Genomic DNA, 26,685 nt, shown 5'->3' with positions numbered 1-26,685 from the left:
GGCACTGCTTTATTCTGAGGCCTTCTTTAAGAAACTATCTGTAGAGACAGGATTTTCTACTGAGAAACCAGCAGTGTCAGTAATTTCAGTCCCTTAAATGAAAACTGCATGGGTCTGCAGGGTGAAAAAGCCTGAGATAAAATGTGTGTGATCCAGGTTTTCTGCTGTCGAAGGGGAGATGGTACAGTGAACAGCAGGAGAGAGAAGATGCCAACCACTGCTAGAGTTGGGAGGAGAAATATAAAGGGGCAAAGGTTGGTGAGGACTTTCCACTGACTGACACAAGCAAAATTAAGCATTTTAGCTTTGGACTTCATTGCCTACCATCGTAATTTCAAGTAACGACGTCCTCCTGAAGTTAAGGGCTGAGGATTGGAATAATATTGAGCCTTCCCCTTGGTGTACAGTCGTGGCCATGAAAGAATCACTTTTACCCGAAGTAATTAGAAAGTGAAATAAGACAGTGCTCATGGTCCCACAATTTTACTGAAAAGAGGAAATAAGTGAGATAACCAGCTGAGAAATATTGGGTTTTGAAAAAATCACTTCCACCTTTTGTGTACACAAGAATACAGGTGTAAGTTAGCATGGGAAGTGTTACCTTTTTAACTGCTTCCACCTTTTGTGTAAGCAATAATATAGAATGCAAAGCTCTATATTTCTCTCCATCAGACCCTTTGTAACATATAAGAAGGTATTTATCAGCTTACTACAACTTTCCTGTGTGACATTTGTATAAACAGCTAGAATAATGCTTCAAAACAACAGCCTTTCTCACCAGGATCCCCAAAGAAATGGGCTTTTGCATAGCTGTCAGCCATGAAATGTGACAAATCATAAGAAACCTAGTTAAATGTAGGAGACATTCATACTGCTCTTAAAAATGAAAGGCGGTTGGTATGAACTTAACCTGGGAGAAAATGATAAAGGGAGTTCCATTTAGCTCCACAAATGGGCAAGGTGAGGGAGAGAAGTGATCTCTTAGGTCTAATACTCCATTCTGGTGCAAATCTGGTACAATCCTGCAGCCTGCGTGCTTTTTCTTGGACTAGTTTTAAATATCTAAAGCTAGCTATAATGGGACACTGTTGCCTTCCTGCTTTTGGATATGGCACTTCTGTGTATACAGCTCAAAATTACAAGACCTGTATTGCAAGATGCTGCTCTACCAGCACAACAAAATAACTACCCTGTAAGCAAAGTCCTTTATACCATTACAGATTCCCAGTTATTACAGGTATTTTTTCGTTCAGATCCATTCACCTTGAGCTTTGGTTTGTTCTATCTTTATGCAATTCAATGTCTGTGATATGAAATGTTTAAAAAGAAGGACTAGCGAAGAAGAGGCAGTGAACAACTTCTGAAATGCTGTTAATAGTTTATGATAGTTATCTTACAGATAAAGGAACCGCAGAGAGTGTTTTGTCTGTCCCATTTCTGATGACCCAGAAAGTTGAGTTTCTATTAGTTTGCAGCTGTAGGCAATAGCTTCCTGCCAGCAGAAACACAAGTGGTTATAACATCACCACGGTAAAAAAGTAAAAAGAAAAGTTACTTTCAAGGCTAGACTTTTCTATATGGAATCTGTAAATGTTGTTTCCAGGATGTATAGGCTGCCTTGTTAGGATCTGAAGTGGAATGAGCACCCAAATACCTATCTGCTTAACAGATACTGGGGCCAGGTTGAGGTTTCCTATAGGGCTGGTTGAGTCATGGCCTCTTTGGAGTGTCTTTTTTCTATTTTTTCATGTGACTCCACTAAAGTGATGATGACTCTGCTTAGAGTGCTACTTGTACCATTCCATGGTCGAATCCAAGTATTCAAGACTCAGCTTTACATGAACCTGGATAACCTAATCTAATAGCAGGAGCTTGGTCCAGATAATTTCCAGAGGTATATATTTCCACAGTGTGCCGCATATGAAAAGGATATTTTAGGAATATTAATGGCATGTAAATCCTGGGCTATTCTTAAGGATGGCAATTACACTTAGAAATCCAAGTCTCTCAGACTTAGCGTTCAAAGCCTTGTTTCATGCTATAGCATCCCCAGGATGGAATATGATCTTGTGATTTCACCTCTATGGGCTGTATCTTCTACGGACTCCAATGCTTTGGGTACTTTACTTCCAGTATCTGGCAAGAATTTGGGCTGTAAGTGCTGGAAAATCCATGTTACACGTGAAGTCAGACTTGAACTGCAGGAGGACATAGAGTTGTAGGACTTACTGGCACTTATTTTTAGTGAGTGGCCAGCATTTAAATCCCTTGGGCAGCTTAAGGAGTATGTACCATTAATGTGAAATGGCCCACAGAGAGCCACACAACCCACCTCAGAGATATGACCAAGGGTAAGCCCGGGCCAAGCTCCATGAGGTCCTTGTCACGGGTGACCAATGTGCATCACCCTACCTTCAGTCGTGGCTTTTAACAAGCTGTCAGAACTTGCTAACGCTGCTTTTAAGTGAATGCTGCAATTTCCTTTACTGTCTGTAGCTGATGTCTCATAAATAAAAGGTAAGTTAAAAATGAAACGATTAGTCTTGTTTCTGCTGAAGACAGGAGTATTTTTAATCTTAATTTCTCACCTGCCTTTTAACGAATATATTCCACATGAATATCTGGTTTTCCATCCATCTTTTACAATCTGTTACCTACTGGGCTCTACGCTGAATTATTAAAAAGGGGCAAAGAGAAGAAAATGGAACAACTTTTAATTCATTTTGACCTTTTGATTAAACAATATCATCACTTTGCTGTGAAAGATTATAAATGCCAACACCTACATTTATCCGTTTAAGCTTAGATAATCATAAACATCTTGATGCCTGAGTGCCTTCAGAAACCTCAGCTATCTTATAAACTGAAATAATTTCTGCTAACACTTCATCTTTTATAACATCTACACTTTTGTGTTGTTCTTTCTTTGCTGCCATGCCCAAAACTGCTGTGCTAAGTTATTAAGGAAGAACAGCTGAGGTGGAGAGATATGTAAATCCGGTTTGGATTGTAGGTGCTGCGTTGGCTCCTGCAGCCCTGTGTTGAGATACAGAAGATGCAGAGGATGCACAAGAAGGGTGGGGGGAGATGACAAAAGGCATCTTGTGAATCACACTGCAATGTAAACGACCCACAAGTATGGAAGTCAGGATTATGAGGTATATGTGAGTCAGCAATGGAAGGTGAATGTGACACAATGGTGATGGTTGCGACTGCCGGCACTGGGAACCAGCCCCAGTAGAGGGGGGGCTGGGAAGGGGGCTGCACTGCTGGCATCTGTTCTCCTGTATGATTCAGGAAGGGGAAGAGCACATTTAAACCCGAGAACAAGACGAAGAGCTGGTATTGTCATTGCTTATACTTTTTCCCAAAGAGTGATTTGAAAACACAATTTACTTAATTAAAACAACTCAAGACACTGAACGGAGGAAACTGAGACTGGATCTGGCCTTTTGGGGTGCTGAATGGCCCCAAATGATTACAGGCTCTCTTTTCTTCTTAAACAAGAGTTTTATTAAGTGCTGAAGTCATCAGCATGATTTCTAATGGGTAAAGCTAAACTTTAATTCATTTCAAGAGCTGTTTTAATATTTCTACGTAGTGTGCATGTATATATATATATACACATTCTTGTACTGGAATAAGATCAGAAGAGCTGGTGCTGTAGGACTTCAATGTGCTGCTACCTGCATTGGGAAAAAAAATTAGTTTTGTTTTAAATACACATTGAAAAGCTTCTGGCATGTGAGACATTTGTATAGCAAGAAAATATTTGTAGGTCACCTTTAAGCTAGTATGTACTCATGGTTATCAGGATGGGCTAATGTAGGCGATCTTAAGACTGAAGATTACTATTACACTATTAATAGTGTTTACTTTCAATTATTAAATGGTATTTGAAATATCGTGATGAATAAATGTGGCCTGTCTGGTGTTCTCACCTCCTATTCTGCTTATGGGAAAGTCACTGTGCAATAACCCAGAGTACAAGATTAGTGTGTGTGTTGGGGGGAAATATATATGTTTTTATATATATGTATATACATGAACAAGATATAATTAGACAAAAGCTGTTCCATACAATATGGAATTTATTGTAGCTACAACAAATTATTAGCTACGGCTGATGTTAATGGACTCTGCAGCCTGAGAATGTGTATAGCATCACACAGTAGTGATGGTGAAGGCAGGAGAAATGTGAAATATGGCACAGAAGATTTTACTTCAGCTTGCACCTGCCAGGCATGAGAAGCCAAATCTTCAGCTGATGTCAAACAATAGAAATATCTTCCTTCAGAGGAGTGACACTGATTTACATCAGCCAAGAATCTGGCCAGGGACGTTACTGACTTGGCATTATGGCCATAGCAGCTGGTGCTGAGTTGTTAAGAACAAAGGCCCACAAGCCAAAAAGCCCATTAAAAGGAGCTCCTTTGATGTTTCACTTCATCTGGTATAAATTTAAAATGGACAAGGCTGTCAATTTTCCTTAGCCTAGATGTTTTGTGTCGTTGGGTCTGTGTCACACTGCAACGTGACCTTTATGTACCGTATCAGATGCTGAAAAATTGAGGACTCATTCTTTATGGATGTTGAAAGCTCAGGGAAGAACTGGCAGCCCTTAGTTACAAGTGACCCTGGAAAGCTGTCCAGCCTCTGAGACAGACCCAACCTGTGTTTCGGACAACAGGAGTTACCTTCCCTTACCTTGGAGCTTTTTTTATTCATTTTTAGAAGGAAGGGGATGCCTCTTCTTCTCTGGAAGGCTCTTTAATGTTCATGGTGTACCAAGCTCTTGAGCTTGGCTCTTCTTTTCATGTGCCTGATGCCAGTTTCCCCTTAATCTGGTGTGATGAAAAAAGGGGTGATGATGCTCATCGGGTGTAAGAGGAGAAACAATGGATCAGTGTGGAGAGATATTTTTCTTACTCCTTAAATTTAGAAAACTGTGTGACCCAGAGGAGCAATGTGGCCTTCTGCCCTGTGATATGGATGCATAGATACTATTGGAGGTCATAGGCAACAGATGTAAGCAAGAGGGATAGAGGATGCTCAAGGCTGTGTAAGCCAAAGCTGCCTCTAAGCTGGTTTCCAATGGCAACACTGCTGATTCAGTGGCGCTGTGATGTCATGGTGACCCTGGCTCCATCTAAAGCCATTTTCCTATGGAGTTACTTGTCCTTTAACAATGTCTCTGCTCTTTTAGACAACAAGCAGCCGTGGATGGTTGGGGGGATGGTGGTGGTTCTCTTGGTTTTGGGTTTTTTTTGGTGGAGGTTTTTGTTTCTTTGTTTTCACTTGTTTAGGAGCATGACCATAAAAGAGTTTGACTGGAGTTAAAGGAGCTCCTCACCTTCAGGAAGCATGCCTTTTGCAGATTAAAGGCTCAGTTTTTCAGTACGAGGCATAGCAATGAAGATGTTGGAAATTGTTTCGCTAGGAGACAGAAGGATGTTTTCCCTGTTCATGATGCTATGGACAACATTTCTATGAGTAAAACTCATACATTCGAACTGCTTTCCAAAGATGATCATATTGTCTGTTGAAGATCAAAATTTTAGCTCTCCTTGTTTTGCTATGTGAAATTTAAGGGTTTGATTTTTCCACTGTTTGCCACCTTGTTCAGGGAGGACATTTCTATCTTGAGCTGTCAGAGTTGGTAAAAATCTGAAGCAATTTGAAGTGAAAGACTCTGGAGGGGCCAACATCACTCGTTAGCACTCAGGACAAGCAGTGGACAACTGAATACTGGAATCATTAATGATTAAGAGAAAGAGATAGGTTGTGTGGATTCAGTGACTGCATTATGCCACTGGAGTAAAGGGCCTCATTTTCCCCTTATTCACACTTGGTTTAAAGTAGGAGCAACTCTTCTGCAGTCAGTACTTGGCTCAGTCTGGCTGCAGTAAATTATCAGAAAGAACTGAACAAGTAGGTGTCTTGGACATGATGAGAATACCAAGTGGTTGATAGGTTTCTTACCCTGCAAATCACTATTTAAATGTTCTGAATCATCCTGAACTTTTTCTTTTGTTAAAGCCACACTGCATCAGATTACTCCTTGAGTCACTGCAATAGTGTCTGGTAGCTTCTAGCATGATATCCTTGAAATGCAATCATGGATGTCTAACTGAGATTTTTATTAAGTGAATGTTACGAAGAATGTCTTCAAAGTGTAGCAGCACATTTCAAAGTATTTTCAATAACCGCTTCCATGGTTCTTAACAATACAGGGATCCTCTCCATCTAAGGACCAGATACCTGGGAGTGTTTGGTTTGTTAAAGATATAGCTTTGGTATCACATGGCCAAAAAGGCCTGACAAGAAGATCAGTGATTTGAAGCACGAGTCTAAAATCTGAGATTGGCTATCTTTGATGAGAAAATAATAGAATCGTAGAATAGTTTGGGTTGGAAGGGACCTTAACGCTCACCCAGCTCCAATCCCTGCCACAGGCAGGGACACCTTCCCCTAGAGAAGGTTGCTCCAAGACCCTGTGTACAACCTGGCCTTGAACACTGCCAGGGATGGAGCATTCACAATTACCAGGTGCTTGACCAACCTCCAAATTATGAAAGATTTAATGAAAAGGGAATATTTTTTCCTTTCACCCTGTCCCAGCACATAGGAAGAAAAGGGGGAAAATGTTATCAAAACATACAAACGCTCTTGTCGACCAGCTGGGTATTGGGAACTTGCTGGTGCAAAGCAGTCGAGTCACATCATGTGGGTGGATTACTACCTGACCACGGAAATATGCTGCAGCAATAGCACACTGTCATGATTCAGAGTATAAGATGATCTCCTGCAGGTGCCAGGCAGGAGCATTTCCTTTTTGCTGGTGGACTCATTACAAATTACACCCGTGCTCCACCAAAGCTCTCTGCACGCGGTCGGAGTCACTGCATCTCATCCCATCCCATCCCAAGCAGCACGTTGCTACCCTTTAGCTCCCTGGAATTATTTAACACCAGGTGTGAAGATTGATCAATTATTTGCAAAGTGTTTTGAGACAATGAATTGGCAGTCGCCACAGAGCAGCTCACTGTGAGTTGCTGTTGATTAGCTGCCTTATGGGATTATTTGCTCTGAAGCCAAGTGTTGGACTACACTAATTTTGCCAAAAGCCTTCTGTAAACAAGCTGTTTCTTGATATCAAGATGCTTTTCCTACTTTGGACTGATTATAGGTTGAAGCTTAATAGCTCTTAGGTACACTTGATAAGCTTTCTCTTTTCAATGATTTCAACTTCCTACAGTCAAATATTAGCTTTTGCAAAAAGAAGCATCTTCCTTCTGAGAACTGTGTCCACAGCTGTCAATGGCATTTAAAAAACCAAAAGAGCTAGCTAGAAATAGCACAACCTTTTTTTGTTAGAGATGATTTTTTAATCTAAACTTTTAGTTTGAGTTGTTGTTGATATAGCTGAGAGAATTAAGCCCTATCCCCACCAGGCAGAGCTGTTTGAAGAAGCATTAGTATAGGTACAATGACATATTCATCAGGAGTAACAGCCTGTCTGATTCAGTTCAAGCTTGCAGAATTGCCTTGACTTTGTGTCTTGACAAATAGAACGGAGCAAATGGACAAACTGGGAATGGAGCTGAGGACGTGGCCCAGCCCTTTTCCTCAGGACCCAGGCCCAGGTTCTTACTGAAAGGTAAATCCAAGGCCTCTTTAACCATCACATTCCAAATAGGGAGCATGGGCAGAGCTGCATTACTCTCAGGATTTTTTGCAATTGGAATAGTTTCCATGGATGCTAGTACTGAAGAGCAGCTGACACTGCCTCTCGCAAAGGAGTCATTTGACCAACATCAGAAGGCAGTTAGGGACATAGGTCTGATTGCTGGTCCACGGAAATGTTGGTAAAAGCAGCGGAGTTTTGTAGCACTCCTCGCCAGCTGCAGCTTGTGCACTGAGTAAAAGTGATGCCTTCTCCTCAGCAGTGATCTGAACAATAAATTATCCATCCTATCTTCCATCCCCTGACAAACGCTGAAATAACTAATAGTATTGTCATTGTTCTCTATGTTTCCATTATTCTGTGTTACCAGGCTGTTGAGGTGATGTGGTCTGGTTACTTATATCTAAGATCAGGTGGCTTAGCTGTGGTAATACTTGATTCACCATAGGAATTGAGTCATCAGTCTTTGTCATCAGGAGGCTGGAGTCTCGGTTTTGGATTACAGATCAGTGTCTGGGGCACGTGTGGGCTCTGTACAACCTACACCTACATATCGCTGGGTCTAAATCTTGAAAATCAGGGCTGTTCAGACTTGAGAAGAGAAGCTGTGTGGAGACCTCAGAGCAGCTCCCAGTGTCTGAAGGTGGCTACAAGGATGCTGGAGAGGGACAGGACAAGGGGAATGGCTTGAACCTGCCAGAGGGGGGATTGAGATGAGCTCTGAGGCAGAAGCTCTTCCCTGTGAGGGTGCTGAGGCGCTGGCACAGGGTGCCCAGAGAAGCTGTGGCTGCCCCATCCCTGGCAGTGTTCAAGGCCAGGTTGGACACAGGGGCTTGGAGCAACCTGCTCTAGTGGAAGGTGTCCCTGCCCGTGGCAGGGGATTCGAACTGGGAGAGCTTTGAGGTCCCTTCCAACACAAACCAGTCTGGGGTTCTATGATTCTAAGGTAGAAGTTGCTTACATTTAAGGAACATTAATTTCTGCTCCTCTCTGCTTGTGGTATAAGCAGCATCAGTTCTCATCACAGAGGTCTGGAAGAGCTCAGCAGCCCAGGCATAGGGCTTTTATTACATTAAATTATAAAAAACACCCTGCAGGTGGTCTATAATGTAAAACCTACCTACAGTGGCGATGTCTGATCCCATTAACAACACACAGTGAATCAATGCTCCGTGTCTCCTTCCCTGGCCCCCTCTTGTCAGGCTTGCTTGGTGGTCGGGGAGGATTTGTAGCACTGCTCATGTTAAAATGAGCTTTGGCCAATTTCAAAGCAGCACTTTGTTATGAATCATCAGAAGTCCACACTGAAACACGGGGAAGAGGGTTATGTGAAAGTATGAAAAGCTGCATTATCCTGTTGTAAATTGAAAGGGGGGGAAAAAAGCAGTAACAATGGAAAAGGGTATGTTCGCCTGAACTGTGCGTCTTTCAAGGAAAGGCAAGTTTAACCTGCTGTAATGCAGGGTCACTTCCTGTTAGCAAAACCCCCTGAAGGGAGAGGGAGGAAAATGTAAAAAGATACTTTACAGTAAAACAATATACTTATTTTACTCAGAGATCAAGGATTCTTTACAAAAAAAGAGCTTTTGAAAACCTACCCTTGGTTTTACAGAATAGTTTTAACTCCTCCAATATCATATGGTTTTCACTAAGTCATTATTTAAAACTCAAATTGTTGTCATCCTCTTCCTTGCATAGGGCAAAAATGACTTTTCTCCCAACATAATGTTGATTTTGTTCCTTTTGCTCCTATAAGCAGTTGAACTTTTACAACTAGGATCTGCATTCACTGAATTTTATTAATGGAATCATTCTGCTTTCTGTTTCTTTGAGTTTGGTTCTCCCATATCTCCCAAAGCATTACACTTGCATGTCTTTGTTCATTAGTGTTAAAGTCTTTCTTCAGCTGGGGTAATAGAAAAAACATATATTGCTAGTCATCCAGTTGCAATTCTAGCTAATCTCAGAGGGGCATATATATTTCAAGTTTGGTGCGTGGGGATTTAGATATACAATTCCAGATAGCCTTAATGAGAGTAACAGTCCTAATTCCCCACATAGTGTATTAAAAGTGATCTCAAATGTACAGAGTGAAACTCTGTGATCCTGGCTTTAAGTACCTTTGCCTTTTTTTTCCTATACATCATTTGCATCTGCATTCCTTAGTTAAGGTAATTGACAGCTGCTTTGAGGATGAGGGAGTTGATCTTTGGTACCCATGTCTGCTTTGCTTTGCTGTGTTTTCCTGGGGACTGGCTGTGCCTGGGTGTACCTTTTGAATGGAAAGGTTAATTCCAGAGGGAGTTAGAGCAAAGAATTCAGCAAATTGGCTCTGTTATTATTCTGATTGCCTCCGATGTTAGACAAGAACAAGGTGCACCTTTTCTTACTGCCTTAATTAACTGCCAGAAAAAAAGCCCCACCATACTGTGAATCTAATAAGGATTAAGGTTTAATTTTAATGTTAGTACAAGATCAAGGAAGACACGTTTCATGCAGAAAGGATGCAGCATTCTTATACCTGAATTGCATAAGGAATCTTGCTTTTCAAATTCTTTCTCAGTCATCCTTTTGTTGGCCTAAAAAGCTAAGCAGCAGCCATCACGTTTTCCTAATTTTAGACATCATTCCTAATCTTGTTCATGCTTTGCTTTTCTTTCTTTTCCAATCCACATCTTTATAGGGATTCCCCAGACCTTACGGGCAGAACGCCACTGGTGGCATTTCTTTTACCAGGGAAGGGGTGCAGTACAGAAGGGAAGGCTGTCTCCATTTGCACTAAATGTAAGAAAATTCCTGGGGCTTAATTCTCAGTTCTTGAAGGTTCCTGTACTTGCACTTGGAAGCCAATATCCACAAATAGCTAGTTTGGTAGTTAGGAGTAAATGGAGTGTGAATACTCCAGGCAACTCTTCTTTCTTTCGTGCAGATCTATGTTCTAAGATGTTAAGAGATGTGACTTATAGACAACTCTCTCATTCAGTCTGGTCTCCCTGTTTTATTCTGCTACCTTGCAGCCCATTTTCAACACCCTCACGACTGATTCTGTGGTTTAGGATACTAATGCCCAGCAGCAAATAGCCTCTCCTGGGGACACCACAGTGGTTGAGCAATCCCACAATCTTGGTGAAGCAGCCGTTTGGCTTCAGAACACACACATTTGTTGCACAGACTGTTTCTTGATATGAAGGCAAATTATCTCCTACTGTGATGCTGCCTTGGATGAGCAGAAACTCTTTTCTCCTTTCCACTTTCTTTTCTTCCCCCCTCTGATTTCTGCTGGCCAGTAAACTATTTTAATTTAAAGGATGATTTAAAGAGATAATCTGTTTTCCATTCCATTTCTTTCTGTGGTTTAGCTCCCCTCTTTTTTTCCCCTCCTCTATCCTTCTAGCATCTTGGCTGGCTTTATGAAAAGACTTCCTCCTCTGACGCTCTGCAGATACTTAATCCTACCTGCTGCTTTTTTCATCTTCTCCTACCGTGCTGCTTGTTTCCACCTCCTCCCACTAAGACTCTTTGATGCCCATGACCCCATTAATCTGTCTCACTGTTTTTTCCCCTCTATATGTCATAAAGCATTCGTAGAAACGAGTGTGTAAGTGCAGGTATGGGATCGGTCAGGGAATGAAGGAAGAGATCACTCTATACGCATGAGCTCCAACTGAGTGTATGAGCAGAATCGAGTCTATCCAGTTTGTTGGGAGTATTTGCATCAAAACTATTTTCATCTGAGGAGAGAGCTAAGTTTTGACAAAAGATAAGGCAAATATTTGCAATGTGTGAAAAGCAAGGAGAAAAATAAGTCATACCAGAGAGAATAGGGTGAGATTGGATGCTAGCCTAGAATCTGGGAGCTCTATGTGCACTTCCCTGCTTTGACCAGATTTTCTCTCTGTCTGTGAAATTGCTTAGGATGGGGTTTATCTCAATTAATTTAATTAGAAAAAAAGGGGGGGTTGGGCTGGTTTATGTCTATGTTGGTCTTCAGGGATCCCTCACCAGAGGATCCCTTGAGAAAGTAACTCCTTCTCCCTGTATAAGTACTTACTGAAAGGAACTTAAGATGTTAAAAGCTTTCTGATCTGCGTGGTAAGGGAAAAACACTAGATGCTGTACCTTAATTGCCTTGAAATACAGACACATGAGCCATTCGGATCACCTAAATGTGTAGGAGATCATCATTTTGTGGCAAAGAATATTTCTCATCTATTCTGAGTGGATTAAGGATCAAGAAAGTGAACTGAAAACTTCCCGCATAGCACTGCAGGATCTAATTTTACTTAATGACTAGGAGATAAGGACGTGTCTAACATGGTTTTGAAGGTCCCTTCCAACCCAAATTGTTCTATGATTTGATGATATGCCATCTCATTCTTTCTCATGGATGGAGAAAAGGAGAAAAACAACCTCTAACCTTCCATCTGCCCTCAACTAAGACATTGGAAAGAAGAGTTCAGAGAGGTGCAGCTGATGAAAATGAGTCAGCAGAGAAAAGAATTATATGACCACTTTTAAAAAGTATTTGTCATGAAACACCAGTCATTTATGAAAGGTGTATGTCCACAATACAGACCAGGACAATCCCTGCCTAGTTTGAGTTTATGGTTAGGTCTGAAATCAGTTGTTGGTTTTTTCTGTTGTACCTCCCAAATCTCTTGCTTGCCTTCTTTCAGAGATTTTTAATAGCTATTGATCATTTCCATCTACATAAATCTTTAGGTCTTAGGTCAGCCTGTGCCTAGGACTGCCAATAAGCAGTTTATGCACGATTGAAAAGAAAGAGCAGGGTCATGTTGTGTGCATGGCCATGGGGGTACCCACCTACCAGGGACCACTATTGAGTGGTTTATAGGGACATGAAATACTTCCCATCTCCTCCTTTCTCCCTGCTGTCCCAAATTCTTTGGATTTCATTCTCTGATATTTTGGGGGTTTACTATTCTACCTCTTCTCACTTCAAAACTCTGCCTGAAATGCCCCTTCCTTGGAAATTGGGACACTTGTGCTTATTTGCCTGGGTTTTCGGTTTTCCCGGGTTTTGCTGGCAGTAGTGGTGGTCAGGCCAACTAGGTCTGTCACTTTTGACATGGCAGGGTCCTGCAGTTGTAGGGGCTGTGCAACATCCTTCTTATCAAAAAATTTCATGGGAAAGCATGTCCTGTACAATCGAACTCTTCTGCTGCTGGTTTATGCTGCAGCTGTGCACAGAGGTAGAACAGGGCACTAGAAATGTTGGATATAGGAGATGCTTCTGAGACAGCCACTAAATTACAGCCAGGTTAAAACCCTGATCCCAAAACCTCTTGGACCTCAGTTTTCATCACAGCCACCACTGAATCCGTAACTACAATTTTGACCAGATCTAACCGATCTAAAATGTTTCTCTTAAGTGAATAAGAGACAAGATGAAGACAAATAGGAATCTTTTTGTAGGGTATCTTGATTCCTTCCATGCTGCTCATCACACTGTATATATATTATTTTAAATGGCAGTGTATTTTTATAAAGATTTTCCTCTTATTTCTTTTGTAGCAGTACAGCTGCATGACAGTCATGATACAATTTCTATCACAACTTCCAGAATATGATACTGAAAGCAGTTTTATAGGAAATAGAAATTACGAGGACTAGAGGGCTGAAAGGAAAATGTTCTCATGTTATAGAATTTGGGTTTTTTTCCTGTTTGTCACAGGAACACAAATGCTGTCGGGAAGCAAGAAGAATCAGCGCACCACAGCCTGGAGCAGTGCAACGGACCCTGGCTCTCTTCCAGATACAGCATCCAGAAAGGCAGTTGCTGTTGCTAGTGATGGCGCATTGAGAAAGAGAGATTCCTCCAAAGGCACCTCCAGATCCAAAGAGATCCAAGCACAGAGCATCCCGAAACCAAAAATCTCTGTCTCCAGAAGCTTGTGCAATATAACAGCTTCGTCAAGAACCTTCCTGGAAGAAAACGTTCATAGGGAAAACCAGCTCCTAAAAAGTAAGGTACAAATCCTACTGTGGTTGTTAGGAATATGGTTTCAATAATAAGATGAGATCAGACTCAACGAAAAAAAAAGTGAAATAATGGAAATTCAGTCCATTTTAGTCCAGCTTTAAGTGCTGAGCATGAGTCATCTGGTGAGAGATCAATCAACTAATCTGACTGTATACATTGCTATGGCTAATAGAAAACAAGATTAAAATGAGAACGATAGGCTTACTTTGTAAGCAGATTCGAGACAATCTTGAAAAAGCATTAGAATTGCAGAGCCAGGCAGTCCCAGCCCAACCGAACACACCAGGAGTGAGGTTATTTTCACAACCTTCTTCTGATACCTTTCTTTCACTTCTTCAATCTTTCTCTTTTTTGACACAACAGCCTAAACTATGATTATCAACAAGGTTTCAGCATGTAAAATGCAATTTCTTGTAGTTCAGCACCAGGTGGGATGTCTTACTTCCAGCATTATTCATAGAGCTAAAATGAAGATGACACGAGCAGCTGTATTTATGCATAAGGTATTTTTCCAGGAGACAACTGAGATATACTGTAGATTAATTTGGCTTTCGTATAATAGGTTTGTAAGAAATTTACTCCAAGATTACCTTAAAAATGCTTTTCTTCTTAGAGTGCTTTTTCTTACAGATACTTTTGCAAGCAGGTAGGCAAAACTTCTTCATTATTGACTACAGAGCTACTGAATATATGACCTCTTTAAATGAGAGAAGCCTACGTTCTGCTTTCAGTGCCTAGAGTTAAATCATGCCATTTCCCTAACTGGAAGTGACTTAGATTTACAAGAGCGAAGCATCCGCTGAGATCTATCAAAGATAAAGTTAATCAGCACCTCTGTAAAGCTGGTTTATCGAGGAGTTTAATTTCATGTTCACAGGATTCAAGGGTTTTGGGTTTTTTCCCCAAAATATTAACAAGAACAGTATTAGGGAGGAAATACAGTTCAGGCTTTTATAAGGCAAATGTACCCAACACAGATCATTTTAATATGTTTTTTAAGTACAATATAATATGTACAATATGTCATAAAGAGGAAAATATTTTAAGTTTATTGTAACCAAAAATTGAAATAAAACAGTAATGGGCTTTATTCCCAGATATTTAGTTCTAGAAATCAAATTATTTGGCAAGGAAGGCGTACTCCAGTGTGACTTTTCAAAAGAGTTCAGATGGAGCTCTTCCGAAGTTTTTTGTTATTTTGGATTAATTCTGTCCTCTATATGCAGTCTTGTCAGATCTGATTTTTGCCTCTTTTGGTCCTAATTTGTGAAGGACTATCAGTCTCAGAGCATTAAAGCATAATTGTAAGTGTAGAAATTAGTATCTTTTTTTCTCAATGTGAATTGACAACTTTCATAATAATATGCTATAATGCACATTAACCTTTTGCTTATTATTTGTTTCATGGGGTCTTTCTACTGGGTAATGAATATATAGAAATGATAGGAAGCAAACTGTATTATCAACAAAGATCAAAATGAGAGTAGTGTTTATGAAAGTACGGTCAAAAAGAAATGATATGTGATTAAGGTCCATAACAACATGTTATTTCCTACAGTACGTGTAATAAATCGTAATGAACTCAAACTGCAGGTTGCAGCATGACGTCCCTTGCTTTCCAGGATGCAACTGTGCCGCAGGAGCATCTTACTTTTGGGAAGCAAATACCAGCAAATGGAGCTAAACACCCGAGCGGTTTAATTATGCTTCGATGCCATGTCTGGCTTAATGTGAAAGATACTCTGGGTGTCACAGGGCAGCGAGCAGCACCTATGATTAGATTTGATCTATTCTGCTTAATGAGGCCTATTAATAATACCTTGGCATTCTTATTTCAGAAATTGCCCTCTCTGTGTAATGAGGTGGAGAACCCAATAAAAAATTAACCATGCACTCTTAATGAACTTTTAAATCTCTCCAAGGCGATTATGAATTCTGTGGTTCAAGTGACAAACTGAAGGAGCGTGAAGAGGAGGACGAGCGGGAGGGAGCCAGCAGGGGAACGCTGTCCATGGCTCACTCCCCAGATGTTGCTCATGGGAAAAGCAACGCACTCACCCGGCCAGAAACCAGCTCCCAGGCTGAGAAACATCCAGCAGCCCCACGGACACTGCGGGTAAATACCCATTTGTTGGTATTGTTGTTGTTAATATGGGGATTGATTTTGTAATTATTATTATTTTTCCTTTTTTTTTTTTCCCTTTTGTTTTTATGGATGGTGTTTGTTTCCTGGGACGTGGCTGAGGGAAGAATCATGGAATCGTAGAATAGTTAGGGTTGGAAAGGACATTAAAGCTCATCCAGTTCCAACCCCTGCCCCGGGCAGGGACACCTTCCACTAGAGCAGGTTGCTCCAAGCCCCTGTGTCCAACCTGGCCTTGAACACTGCCAGGGATGGGGCAGCCACAGCTTCTCTGGGCACCCTGTGCCAGCGCCTCAGCACCCTCACAGGGAAGAGCTTCTGCCTTATATCTAACCTGGACTTCCCCTGTTTCAGTGTGAACCCATTAAGCCTTGTCCTATCACTACAGTCCCTAACAAAGAGTCCCCCTCCAGCATCCTTGTAGCCCCCTTCAGACACTGGGAGCTGCTCTGAGGTCTCCAGCAGCTTCTCTTCTCCAGGCTGAACAGCCCCGATGTTCTCATCCTGTCTTCATATGGGAGCTGCTCCAGCCCCTGATCATCTTCTTGGCCTCCTCTGGACTTGCTCCAACAGCTCCATGTCCTCCTTATGTTGAGGAAGCCAAGACTTCCTTGGTTGTTTGGTTTCCAAAGCTCCCCGTTCAAGCCCCAGCTGCCATTCCTGCAGAGGAACACGTTAAAAATTCAGGATTTACAAATTTTCCAAAGACACTTTTGAAATTGTACCTTGAAACTGCCAGTTTTCATGAGTGGCCACCACGTGTGTGGACATGACCCTGGGTTGATACCAAGCCCCAGACGTGCTTTCCTGCCTTCTCCTCTGGCGCATGTTAAAGACCAGTCTCCACTCCACTCTTCTGTCCTAAGACATTCCTAAATGTTGAAGCAGCCTTTGACTGGAAAGCGTTTTCCTGCTGGCTCATCCGTGAATAGATCTGCATGACGATTTAAATAAACCGGAAAGCTTGTGAACTGTCAGTGACAAGCTGCTTTGGCGATGGGGTGAGACAAGGAAATAGGCAAAACATCAAGAACTTGGATTTGGATAACTTAGAAAAATGTGTAACTCAAAACGTATAAACATATAACAATATGACATATTACATATAAAAATATGTAAGTCAAAAACATGTAATTCAAATGTGTTTTCTGGAAATTGGGGGTTTTTCAAAGGTTCTCCTTTGTCTGATGTGGTAATGTCACACCAAGGCAGCTTTCTGACTGTGAAAGGAAGTAAAGACAGATGGAAAGGCAGTTTGCTAGCTTTTGTACAGACGAGCAATCACTTTCGTTGTTAATCTCTGACTGAAGCCAGTTAGACGCATATCACACTTCTCTTCCTTTTAATTCTTTTAAATGATGCAGTTTCTCTGTTTCATGGACGTGATAATCTTAAAGGTCTTTTCCAACTTAGATGATGCTATGGTTCTGTGTAGGAAGCACTAGAAATCCACAAGCCTCAGTTCATCTGTCGTTCACAAGAAAGGCTGAAGAGACTTGAACAAATGGTCCAGCTCAGGAAAGCCCAGCAGAGAGAAGCTCCTGCAACCAACCAAGGGGAGCCCCTTCGCAAGTCTGCCTCAACATCCACTCCGAGCAGAAGAAAGCAGTTCACTGTTCCTCACCCTCTCAGTGGTAAGTTGGATTGTGACCAGCAGCAGGTCTGTAGCTGTCTTTCAAATCTTGACACATTTATTGTGTTTCCATGTTAACTTTGTGACAAAACATGCTCCTATTGCACCCTGCCAGTGCTCAGCATCTGTCCTAATACTTAAAGCAGAAAGTTTCTGAAGCACAAAGATGGGTTAGTGGTGATGTTTTCTGTAGCAGTGGAAGGAGATCTCCTTGGTGACTTTCTGTCATTGTCACACGCAGTTGTGTTCAGCATGGTGCAAGTTGCTGCTAGTTGTAAAGGTGATAGCAACAAATAGCATTTCATACAGCTCACAGAAGGACCAGTTATGATGACAGAAGTGACAGGTAAAGGGATGGGTGGGATTTGGGAGTAGGAGTCCCAGTCTGGTTTTCTCAGCAGCTTCAGGTGTGGACTTGCCACTTGACTCAGGGAGCCCTCAGCAGTGAGCTGGCCGTGAAAGAACACTTGTCTGCCCAGAGCTGTGTGCAAGGCTGCTAAATCAATGCATCTAAACCCTGTGACTTCCTCATTCAAGTTGATTAGGTTGGTTTATTACCCTAGTGGTAAACAGACTCAATATCCAGCAAGTAAAACAGTTCTCTCTGAGAAGCTGCCTCGCAGCTCCCTCCCAATAGCACCTCTGTAAATATTATCTAAGCACAAGATGTTAAATAAACTACTTTTGGTTTTCTTTCCTTTTTTTTTTTTTTAATTTATTTTAATTGACATCTGGCTGTTACTTAATTCAGTTGACTAAAGAAAAAGATTGATTTGATTGATTTGCATTGCTCTTTACACTTCGGTTTTAAATCTGTGGCTGTTTGAAGCTATGTTATTCTGCTGAAAAGTAAATGAGATGGGCCACCTGGAAGAAGCAGAAAAGGAAATCTTTGATGTCCTCAGCACTGGGAAACATATTTGCTTTTTGGTCCCTGAGGGGTGAGATTGGGTGCTGGAAAGCTGGGTCTAGTCTTGGGCTCTTTTCCTGCTTTGTGTTGCAGCGTACCAACTGCTTCTGCTACAGCTGGGCTGTTTGTTGTGGTATGGCAGAGTCTACCTTTCGTCGGATAGGAAATGGGTTTTCATAGTAAGAACTAAATAAACATAAGTAAACAAAGCACAAAACACAAATTGTATTTTGAAGACTCAATAAAATCCATTCCCCGCTTCCATTATCCAAGTTAATTTACCTGGATTGAGATGTCTCACGGCCACAATGTCCTGCAGTGTTGGGGCTCTGCGCCAGCACCAGGAAGCTCTCCCACCAGTGGCACAGGCCAGGAGTTTGTCATATATCAAATGGCCAGTATATCCCCCTTCGTTTGTTTGGCTTCAAAAGTCCCTCAAACCATTCTACAAATACATTATAAAACGAAAAAAAGGGTTGAACCTATTTCTCCTGAAAGTATAATTGAAGATTAATCTTTATGCTTGCTTAATGAGCAATAAAAGCATAATATTGAAATATATTAATTAATTATTCAAGTAAATTACTATTTCCCTCTTTCAGCAGTTAGTCATTAAAGAGAAACTTGTCTAATGTGAATCTTTAGTTTCTGTAACTCATCTGCCCTCCTGTAATTTTCTGTTTGTGAGATCTTAATATTTTTATAATGACAGAGGTGTCACTTTAAGCATAACTCTGATTAATATTAGAAATCCTAGACCCCAACAAAGCACAACTGTGTAGGCTGCAGTTAGAGGGCTGTGTAGGAGTGTACTGAGCATATTTAATTTGCTCTGAGTCCTGACAGTTGGTATTTTAGGACTTCTCCTGGTGGACGCTATTGTGCAGAAGGATTAGTATCATTAATGAGGCCCAGAGTGGAGGATCTTGTTTTCCTACCCATGCTCCCAAGCTTTTCTATCTGCCACCCTTCTTGCAGAAGAGACAAGGGCTTCTCCCTCATGGTCACCAAGGATGTCTGTGTTCTTCTGATGTCCCTGCTGATGACATCCCCATCCCACCAGGTCACAGCCTCTCTGTCCCTTCCTTTGTTATGATCATTATACTGTATTCTCTGGAAAAGCCATTTTAGCACGTAAAATGTGCTTTTACAGCAACAAAGGTCTTTGTGTCATGTTTTAGAAAACAAAAGGAAAATGGAAGAAAATAAATGCAGCTGTACTCCAGGTAGGGGTGCAAGCACAGCTCCATTCTCTGAGATGGGAAGTGGACGTCAAAATCCCAGTGATTTAAGGATGCCACTTCATATTACAACCTGGAGCAGGGCAGGCTGTGGGTGCAAGCAGCAGTGTCACCGCCTGCTCTGTCGCTGCACGTCGCCCATTCGTGCCCCCATATTTCAGCTGGATCAGTGAGCTGATATAGCAGGAGTTGCTTTTTAGCTGTTTTAAGTTACTTTTTCTTACATTTTTAGTTATTTTTTCTTAGGTTTCCCTCTTTGAGGTTGAGATCAAATGACTGGTCCAGCTCATCAAACAGTGGTGTGATCAGATGAGCTGGCACAGAGGAGGCAGGAGGGAAGGAGGAAGATGGTGAGGGAGGAGAGCAGCATCGCCTCCCCTGGCACCCATTTTTATGGGTGTAATGAGACTGTACCTTCCCAAAGAGAGCTCCCAGCCTGCTCACGTACAGCACCCATGCACAGATGACACCAAAAGCTGCCTGACAGCCAAAGCTGGTTGAGCGAAGGAAACATGGCAGGGTTTATCTATGACTCTGTATTTCAAAGCCAGCTTTACAAGTGGTAAAGAGCCTGGGGTTTATTCAGGGGACAGAGTGGCCAGAAGAGGAAAAATATCGTCCTACAGCGTGTCTGTATGTCATGGAATCCTGGAATGGTTTGTGTTGGAAGGGACCTTAAAGCTCCTCCAGCCCCAACCCCTGCCCTGCGCAAGGACACCTTCCACTAGAGCAGGTTGCTCCAAGCCCCTGTGTCCAACCTGGCCTTGAACACTGCCAGGGATGGGGCAGCCACAGCTTCTCTGGGCACCCTGTGCCAGCACCTCAGCACCCTCACAGGGAAGAGCTTCTGCCCAAGAGCTCATCTCAATCTACCCTTTTGCAGGTCAGAACCATTCCCCTTGTCCTGTCCCTACAGACCCTTGTCCAAAGCCCCTCTTCAGGTTTCTTGTCAACCCTTTTAGATACTGTCCAAACAGAGTAAGTCCTGAATGCCACCTCCATCTCTGGTTGTACACGGCTGAGTCAGTTGTGGTCCAGGAGCAGATGACTGTGACACCAAAGCCAGGAACAGAAGCTGTGGCTGAGGCTCAGTGTTGTGTTATCATAACCGTTACAGGATAAGTATGGTCCAGTTGTTCTGGGTGCCCTGGGCAGAAGGCAGAGACTTGCCCTATGTCCTCCCTATATAAGCTTATGTCTCTTGCAGCCACCTGTAAAGGCCAAAACAGCTACTAGACCTCAGTCATCATTAGAAGTCAAGGTAACTGGGCAGTTCTGTACACACAGGACAGTTGCTTTTCCACATGCCCATAGCCACTGGTATTTTATTTGCTGGTTCTCCTGTTTTCCATGATAGTCTTATGAAATCTCTCCCAGCCACAGCCTGCCCTCAGGTTCTTTGGTCTCGGGAAGCAGGCAGCTCTTCCACAAACACTTGAAATTAAGAACCCAGGAGAGTAAAATGATGACCTGGAAACTTGCTTAAGTATACACTACTGTCCTGACGGCAACTCTAGGCTTCGGGGTGTGATCTTGTGGTTGCTGTTTTCACTCTGATAGTTTTCAAACTTTCTTGATTTTCCTCTTTCCTGATGTCTTTGGGATTTGTGGAGGTAGAGGGCTGAGGCTCTGAGGTTCACACAGCTCATTGCCAGCACGCCCTCGTACGCTTTCAAACGGTCTTTTTCATAAGAGCAAGTTGGCTGATGAGTTCAATTTCCACTGACACCATCACAGTGACCCCAGGGATGGATTATAAGCACATTTGTGGCTGGGCAGGAGCAGCGTGTGTCTGTACAGCCCCGAGGTGCTCACAGAGCCGGTCACTGCAGCACACTCGCCACAAGCACTGGCAGTAACATTAGTTACCCAATTAGTTTTCCATCACCCAAGGCCATTCCCCACATGCACATCCGTGCCCATGAGGGAAGGCAGCACAGGAGAGATGGGATTGTCCCTTTGGGAGGCAGCCTGCTGTTGTGCAGATGTAAATGGGGGTTAAACCACAGCCTGAGGTGTTTCCCTCTGCACTTAACAAGTTTGCTGCAATTATATCTCTCTGAAATAAGCTTCTTACCTGTGCTTCACTTTGGGCTCACAGCTTTTATTTCAATAAAGTAGTTTTCACCCAGAAAAAAAGAGCATCGACCATCAGAGATACTTCTCCACCTGAGATTATTCTTTCAGACCTACATGTCTTTACTGATAACATTATTAGCTAGGATGGGTTTCCAATGTTTTGACAGTGTAGTGGTGTTGTTACACTTTTAGTTTCTTGTAAGGACAAAGAAATAATTGGCATTCGACATAATTTCCATATAAATACCAACATCTGTGCAGTTCCCATTTACCCCCTCATCCAAAACCCCCCAAGTTGTTTACCAGTTTCAGTTGTAAGTCATGGGCAGGATCTTATGAAGCCCTGAAAGTAATCTTAACAAAAAGAAAGTGTTCATCCTGCAGGAGGTTTTAGTGTCACAAGAGCACTTTGAAGGCAGAGAACCTGCAGCTCTCACACTCGCCTTTGTGCTGTGTAATGTGTGCTGCTGCATTAGGAGAGTGCTAATTAGTCCAAGATAGACTACTCGCCTGTTGACTATGTCGAACAAATTAGAGATCCCACTGTGACGAACTGAATAGAAACAATGTTCAAATAACTGGATTTAAATCTCCAAAACCGTAATGTAATTACTTCAGTGACAGGGCTACCAGCTGTTTATAGGCCTTTAAATCTGCATAATGAACAGCCTTGTGATCTTAGTGCACACAAGCATTTTCAGGGCTTTAAAGGAAATTTCTCAGGCACATATGGTTTTTTCATACCTTCCATTTTCCTTTCCTTTGAGAGGGTGGTGTTTCATTGGAAATGGCAATGTAAGTTGAATGTTACCATTCAACCCCTACCACGGTGCCTGCTGTGTTTTCTCTGGATTTGCTTCCAAATCCTGTATCTTTAGTACTATTTTGGAAACAAGTTTATACCTCCTCAGTCGTGCGGCTAAACCTCTCCAAAAAGCTTTATTGTAACTGCAAAAAGCCTGGAGGGTGAGGATTGCTGTTTGTTTGTTGGTGTTTTCAAGGGGTTGGTTTCTTGAGAAGCTCTAAGCAGGGAGGTTTTTATTTGGGCTGTGGAGAGAGGAGAGGATTTGCAGTAAGTGCACAGCCAGCAAATCCTGCAGCTTCTAACATGCATCCTTGTGTTCTTCACATGCCATTGGCAGCTGAGATGTCTGCAGGCACCAGCCTGTCTCTGTTCGTGTGTGACTTTAGCTGTGCCATTTCTCAGGTTCCTGTTCCCCATCAAAACTCACAGCTAGCAGTAGTGTCCCTCATCCTGTTGGTACCAGTTCTCTTTGGTCAAGGCTGACAGCTCTGAATAAAGACTAAGATGCAGCCAGGTAATTGAATTAGGAAGAGGAATGACCTGTTTTTATGATACTGTTCTTCGTCACATTGATTAGAGCAGTGCCTGTGAGTCAGGTAAGCACGGCAGCACATTGCAGGTCACTGGCACTGGGTGACACGGTCAAGACTCCTTGTGATGATAGGGGAAGAGATGATGGAGTGAATGGGGTGACAGCATGTCCCCTCCATGCCCTCATCCTTGTGAAGGGGGGAGTAACCAGCCGCTGTGCAAGGAAAGTGGCATTAAATTGGGCAATCTTCAAATCTGAAGAGTGTGATGATGGCAGCATTGAAACGATGTGCCCTGTAATGGGTGACTCCCAAGGTTCAGTGTGCTGAGGGGTAATGTCATTGGAGTCTTGAAGGAGACAAATAGGAAAGTGAATTCTTGAGGATGGACATTTTAATTCAGGAGTAAAAGGTCTGATTTCACCTATGATTAGAAAGTGAAACATAAGAAGCCAGGATGAAGAAGCTGGTGCAAATTTTACCAAGGATTAGATTAATATTTGATGAATTTACCAAGATTTGTCATACCTTCTTCATTAATTGCTATTTTCTGAAGAAAATTTTATGCTTCTCAAGACTATGTGCTCTAATCAAATGATTAGATTTGATTTAGGAATGATTTAGGAAGGCCAGGTGAGATGTTAATTAATTTTTTTGCTGCGTGAAATTCATGAACGTTCAAGTATCATTTGGACAGAGCAGACTGAAATCTCCTGCGTAATGCCTCAAATAAGCATGAAAATGGGGGTTTTTATCATTTTTCAAAACAGCTTTTTTAGACATATTAGTGAGGTTTTCCATCGTTAAGACTGAAATATTAAGGAGGACCAGAACTCAATAGGACGGACCTGAAAACCTGGAAAGCCCATGAACCATCTTCTTATGGGTCCTTGTGTGTAAAGGACCACTTTTGAGCTTCAGTATTTCTCTGAGATGAGCAGGAGACTTTGCCATCAGACCTTTAACTAATGGATTATTGCACTTCTTATAATACCAAAACCTCATCTGTTGACTGCAGCTGAAGTAATTCATTGCATGAAGTCATGGACATACAATGTGCAGCAGTTTGGGCAGGACCCCTGGGTGTAGGCACAACTTTGTATTCCCTGGATGAATTCCCAGCCCAGTGCTATGGGGATGCTAAGCTGAACGTCACCCTGACATTTATCTTAGGTTCAAGGTGTTGTGGTTTAAGCCCAGCTGGTAACTCAGAACCACGCAGCTGCTCGCTCACTCCCCTGCTTCTTCCTCCCCCTGCTCCTGGAGGGATGGGGAGGAGAATCGAAGGAATGTAACTCCCACGGGTTGAGATAACAGCTCTCCAGTAACTAAGGTATAATACAAACCGCTACTGCTACCAATAATAATGATAAGAGGAATAACAAGGGAAAAGGACACAACCGCTCACCACCCGCCGACCAATACCCAGCCCGACCCGAGCAGCGATCTGGGCCTTCCGGGTAACTCCCCCCAGTTTATATACTGGGCATGACGTGCTGTGGTGTGGAATAGCCCTTTGGCCAGTTTGGGTCAGGTGTCCTGCCTCTGCTTCCTCCTGGCTTCCCCTCCTCTCTGGCAAAGCATGAGACTGAGAAAGTCCTTGGTCAGAGTAAACATCACTGAGCAACAACTAAAAACATCGGTGTTATCAGCGTTGTTCCCAGGCTGAGAGTAAAAAACACAGCCCTGCACCAGCTACTAAGGAGGAGAAAAATGACTGCTGGAGCTGAAGCCAGGACACAAGGCTAATTTATTTTTTAAGGGACTGTTGGTTCTAAAAAGCAGTATTTAAAATAATATTTTATATCATAGAACGTCTTTGGGTGAATGGGCTTTTGGTGAATTATTTTTCAGTCCAGTAAAATAGCAATTTAATAAGGAACCACAACTATCAGTGCTTTGCTTTTCAGGGATTAGCAACACATCTTCAAAGGCGCATTTTAGCTCCTAACAAACACTTATAATTTGCATTTATCTTAGGAGAACACATTATGTATATTCTGACAGGCAGAGTTTAGCCTTTGATAAATTTTGCCACTCTTTTTTAAGTGTTTCAGTGATTTATTGGTAAATAGGAAGTCAGGGGATGGTTCCAACACAATCATTTTATCTGATCTCTGTCTAAACATTTACTAACTTCCCGAGCAGGAAAGTTACTCATCCTGTCTGAGGTGCAGTTTAGCATTAGTTAACATATATTACCATGATAACCCATTTACCTTCATCTGCAAGTTGCTGCAGTGGTTTCTTTCTCCCTCTATGGAGATGTGTTGTACACACTGTTGGTGCAGATAGCAGAAGCCCAGTCGTTTCACAAGGTTTCAATAAACCACCAGTGAAGTGTTTCATGCCTATCTGTCAATACCTTTTTTAACTACAGGGCATCACTGGAAATGCTGAATGTCTGCTTTGAAATCCCTTCTTTTCTAGCCTTCGGAATAGTTTTCTCCAAAAGTAATGCAAAGCTATGAGATTTGATAAGGAACTTTGATAAAATGCAATTTAGAAGACTATCAACCTGGGGAATTGTCTGCCTTATAGCCCACTTTGATCTTTGCTTGGTAGGGAAGAATGTTAATTCAGGTCTTTGTGATGTGTTTGGCAGCTTATTATAGCTCTGAACGTGTGCTGCTCTTCCACTTTGAGATACACTTTCTTCTAATATTGAATATTTTAATATTGAATACACTTTCTAATATTGAATATTAACAATTATTTAAATGCACAGACGATTTTTTTTCTCATTTATAGCAGGTTTTATTTATTTTTCAGTTAATTTTTGAATTCTAACCCTAAAACTCATCGAGGATTTGCCTTACTCCTGCTTGATGCTGGCATATGATTTTTTTTCTCATGCATCACAACCTGAGTAAGCCAAGAGATGCCCCATGGATGTTTGGCCATGAGTGTTAACCTTTTGACTCCAGGCTGCTTCACAAAGGGTACTTTCAGAACCAAGGTAGATTTCTATTTTTCTTGGAGGATTTTCCCAGAGTTTCTTTCTAATCCTTCCCTTCAAAGGCACCTGCACAGCCACGTACCTTGTTCCACACAGAATCACCAGGGTCTGATGCCCTCCAAGACCATTTCTATGCCATCAGGAGAGGATTATTCTGGAGTTAAAGCTTTATGCTCAAGCACCAGCTCAGCTTTCGTCTCTGTGGTGCCTCCCAGCACTCAAACGTAGGGGCCAGACTGTCTTAGTGACTCACAGGAAAAATAGACATGAGCTTGTCATGCTGTTTACAAGATAGGTCACTGGCCTGCAGATCCCTGGCTGGGTTTTTCATGTTCTGGTGGTTACACACAGAGGTCTGGAAGAGTTAATGTCATTAACGGCTTCTATTTAGGAAAAAAGCAGGGGGGAATCCCTAAAACAATTAATTTTGTGTCAGAAACCCTACGTCTGAGCACTCCCTGAATAAAAATTCACACATCTGAGCAGATGTCACTCCCAGTGCATAGGAATCACACAAAAGCCAGGCTCTGTGCTGGCCAGTCATGCTGTTGGATAGTATCTCATCTCAGGAGAGGTCTGCCCTGACTTACTGTGCGAGGGCTTGGGGCAGGTGGTGCCATTTCTGCTGGGGTGTTATTTCCAGTGCCCTCAGCTGCTCTTCTGTGCCCAGCTACAGGAGAACATACAAGGAACT

General features: G+C 42.2%; 1 protein-coding gene across 1 annotated transcript in view; it reads left to right on the top strand.

Moving 5' to 3' along the window:
- Window positions 1-26,685, top strand: part of LOC104402709 (chromosome unknown open reading frame, human C10orf90) — a 68,942-nt gene that overhangs the window by 37,593 nt on the left and 4,664 nt on the right. Inside the window, exons 4-6 of the mRNA XM_010010658.1 lie at window positions 13,383-13,673; window positions 15,614-15,807; window positions 17,270-17,468. Coding sequence (XP_010008960.1) covers window positions 13,383-13,673; window positions 15,614-15,807; window positions 17,270-17,468 — 684 coding nt within the window. The remainder of the gene's footprint in view (window positions 1-13,382; window positions 13,674-15,613; window positions 15,808-17,269; window positions 17,469-26,685) is intronic.

Source organism: Nestor notabilis, unplaced genomic scaffold (assembly GCF_000696875.1).
Source record: "Nestor notabilis isolate BGI_N333 unplaced genomic scaffold, ASM69687v1 scaffold223, whole genome shotgun sequence".
In the NCBI taxonomy this organism is placed as follows: Eukaryota; Metazoa; Chordata; class Aves; order Psittaciformes; family Psittacidae; genus Nestor; species Nestor notabilis.
This window is presented reverse-complemented; position numbering and strand designations above follow the sequence as displayed.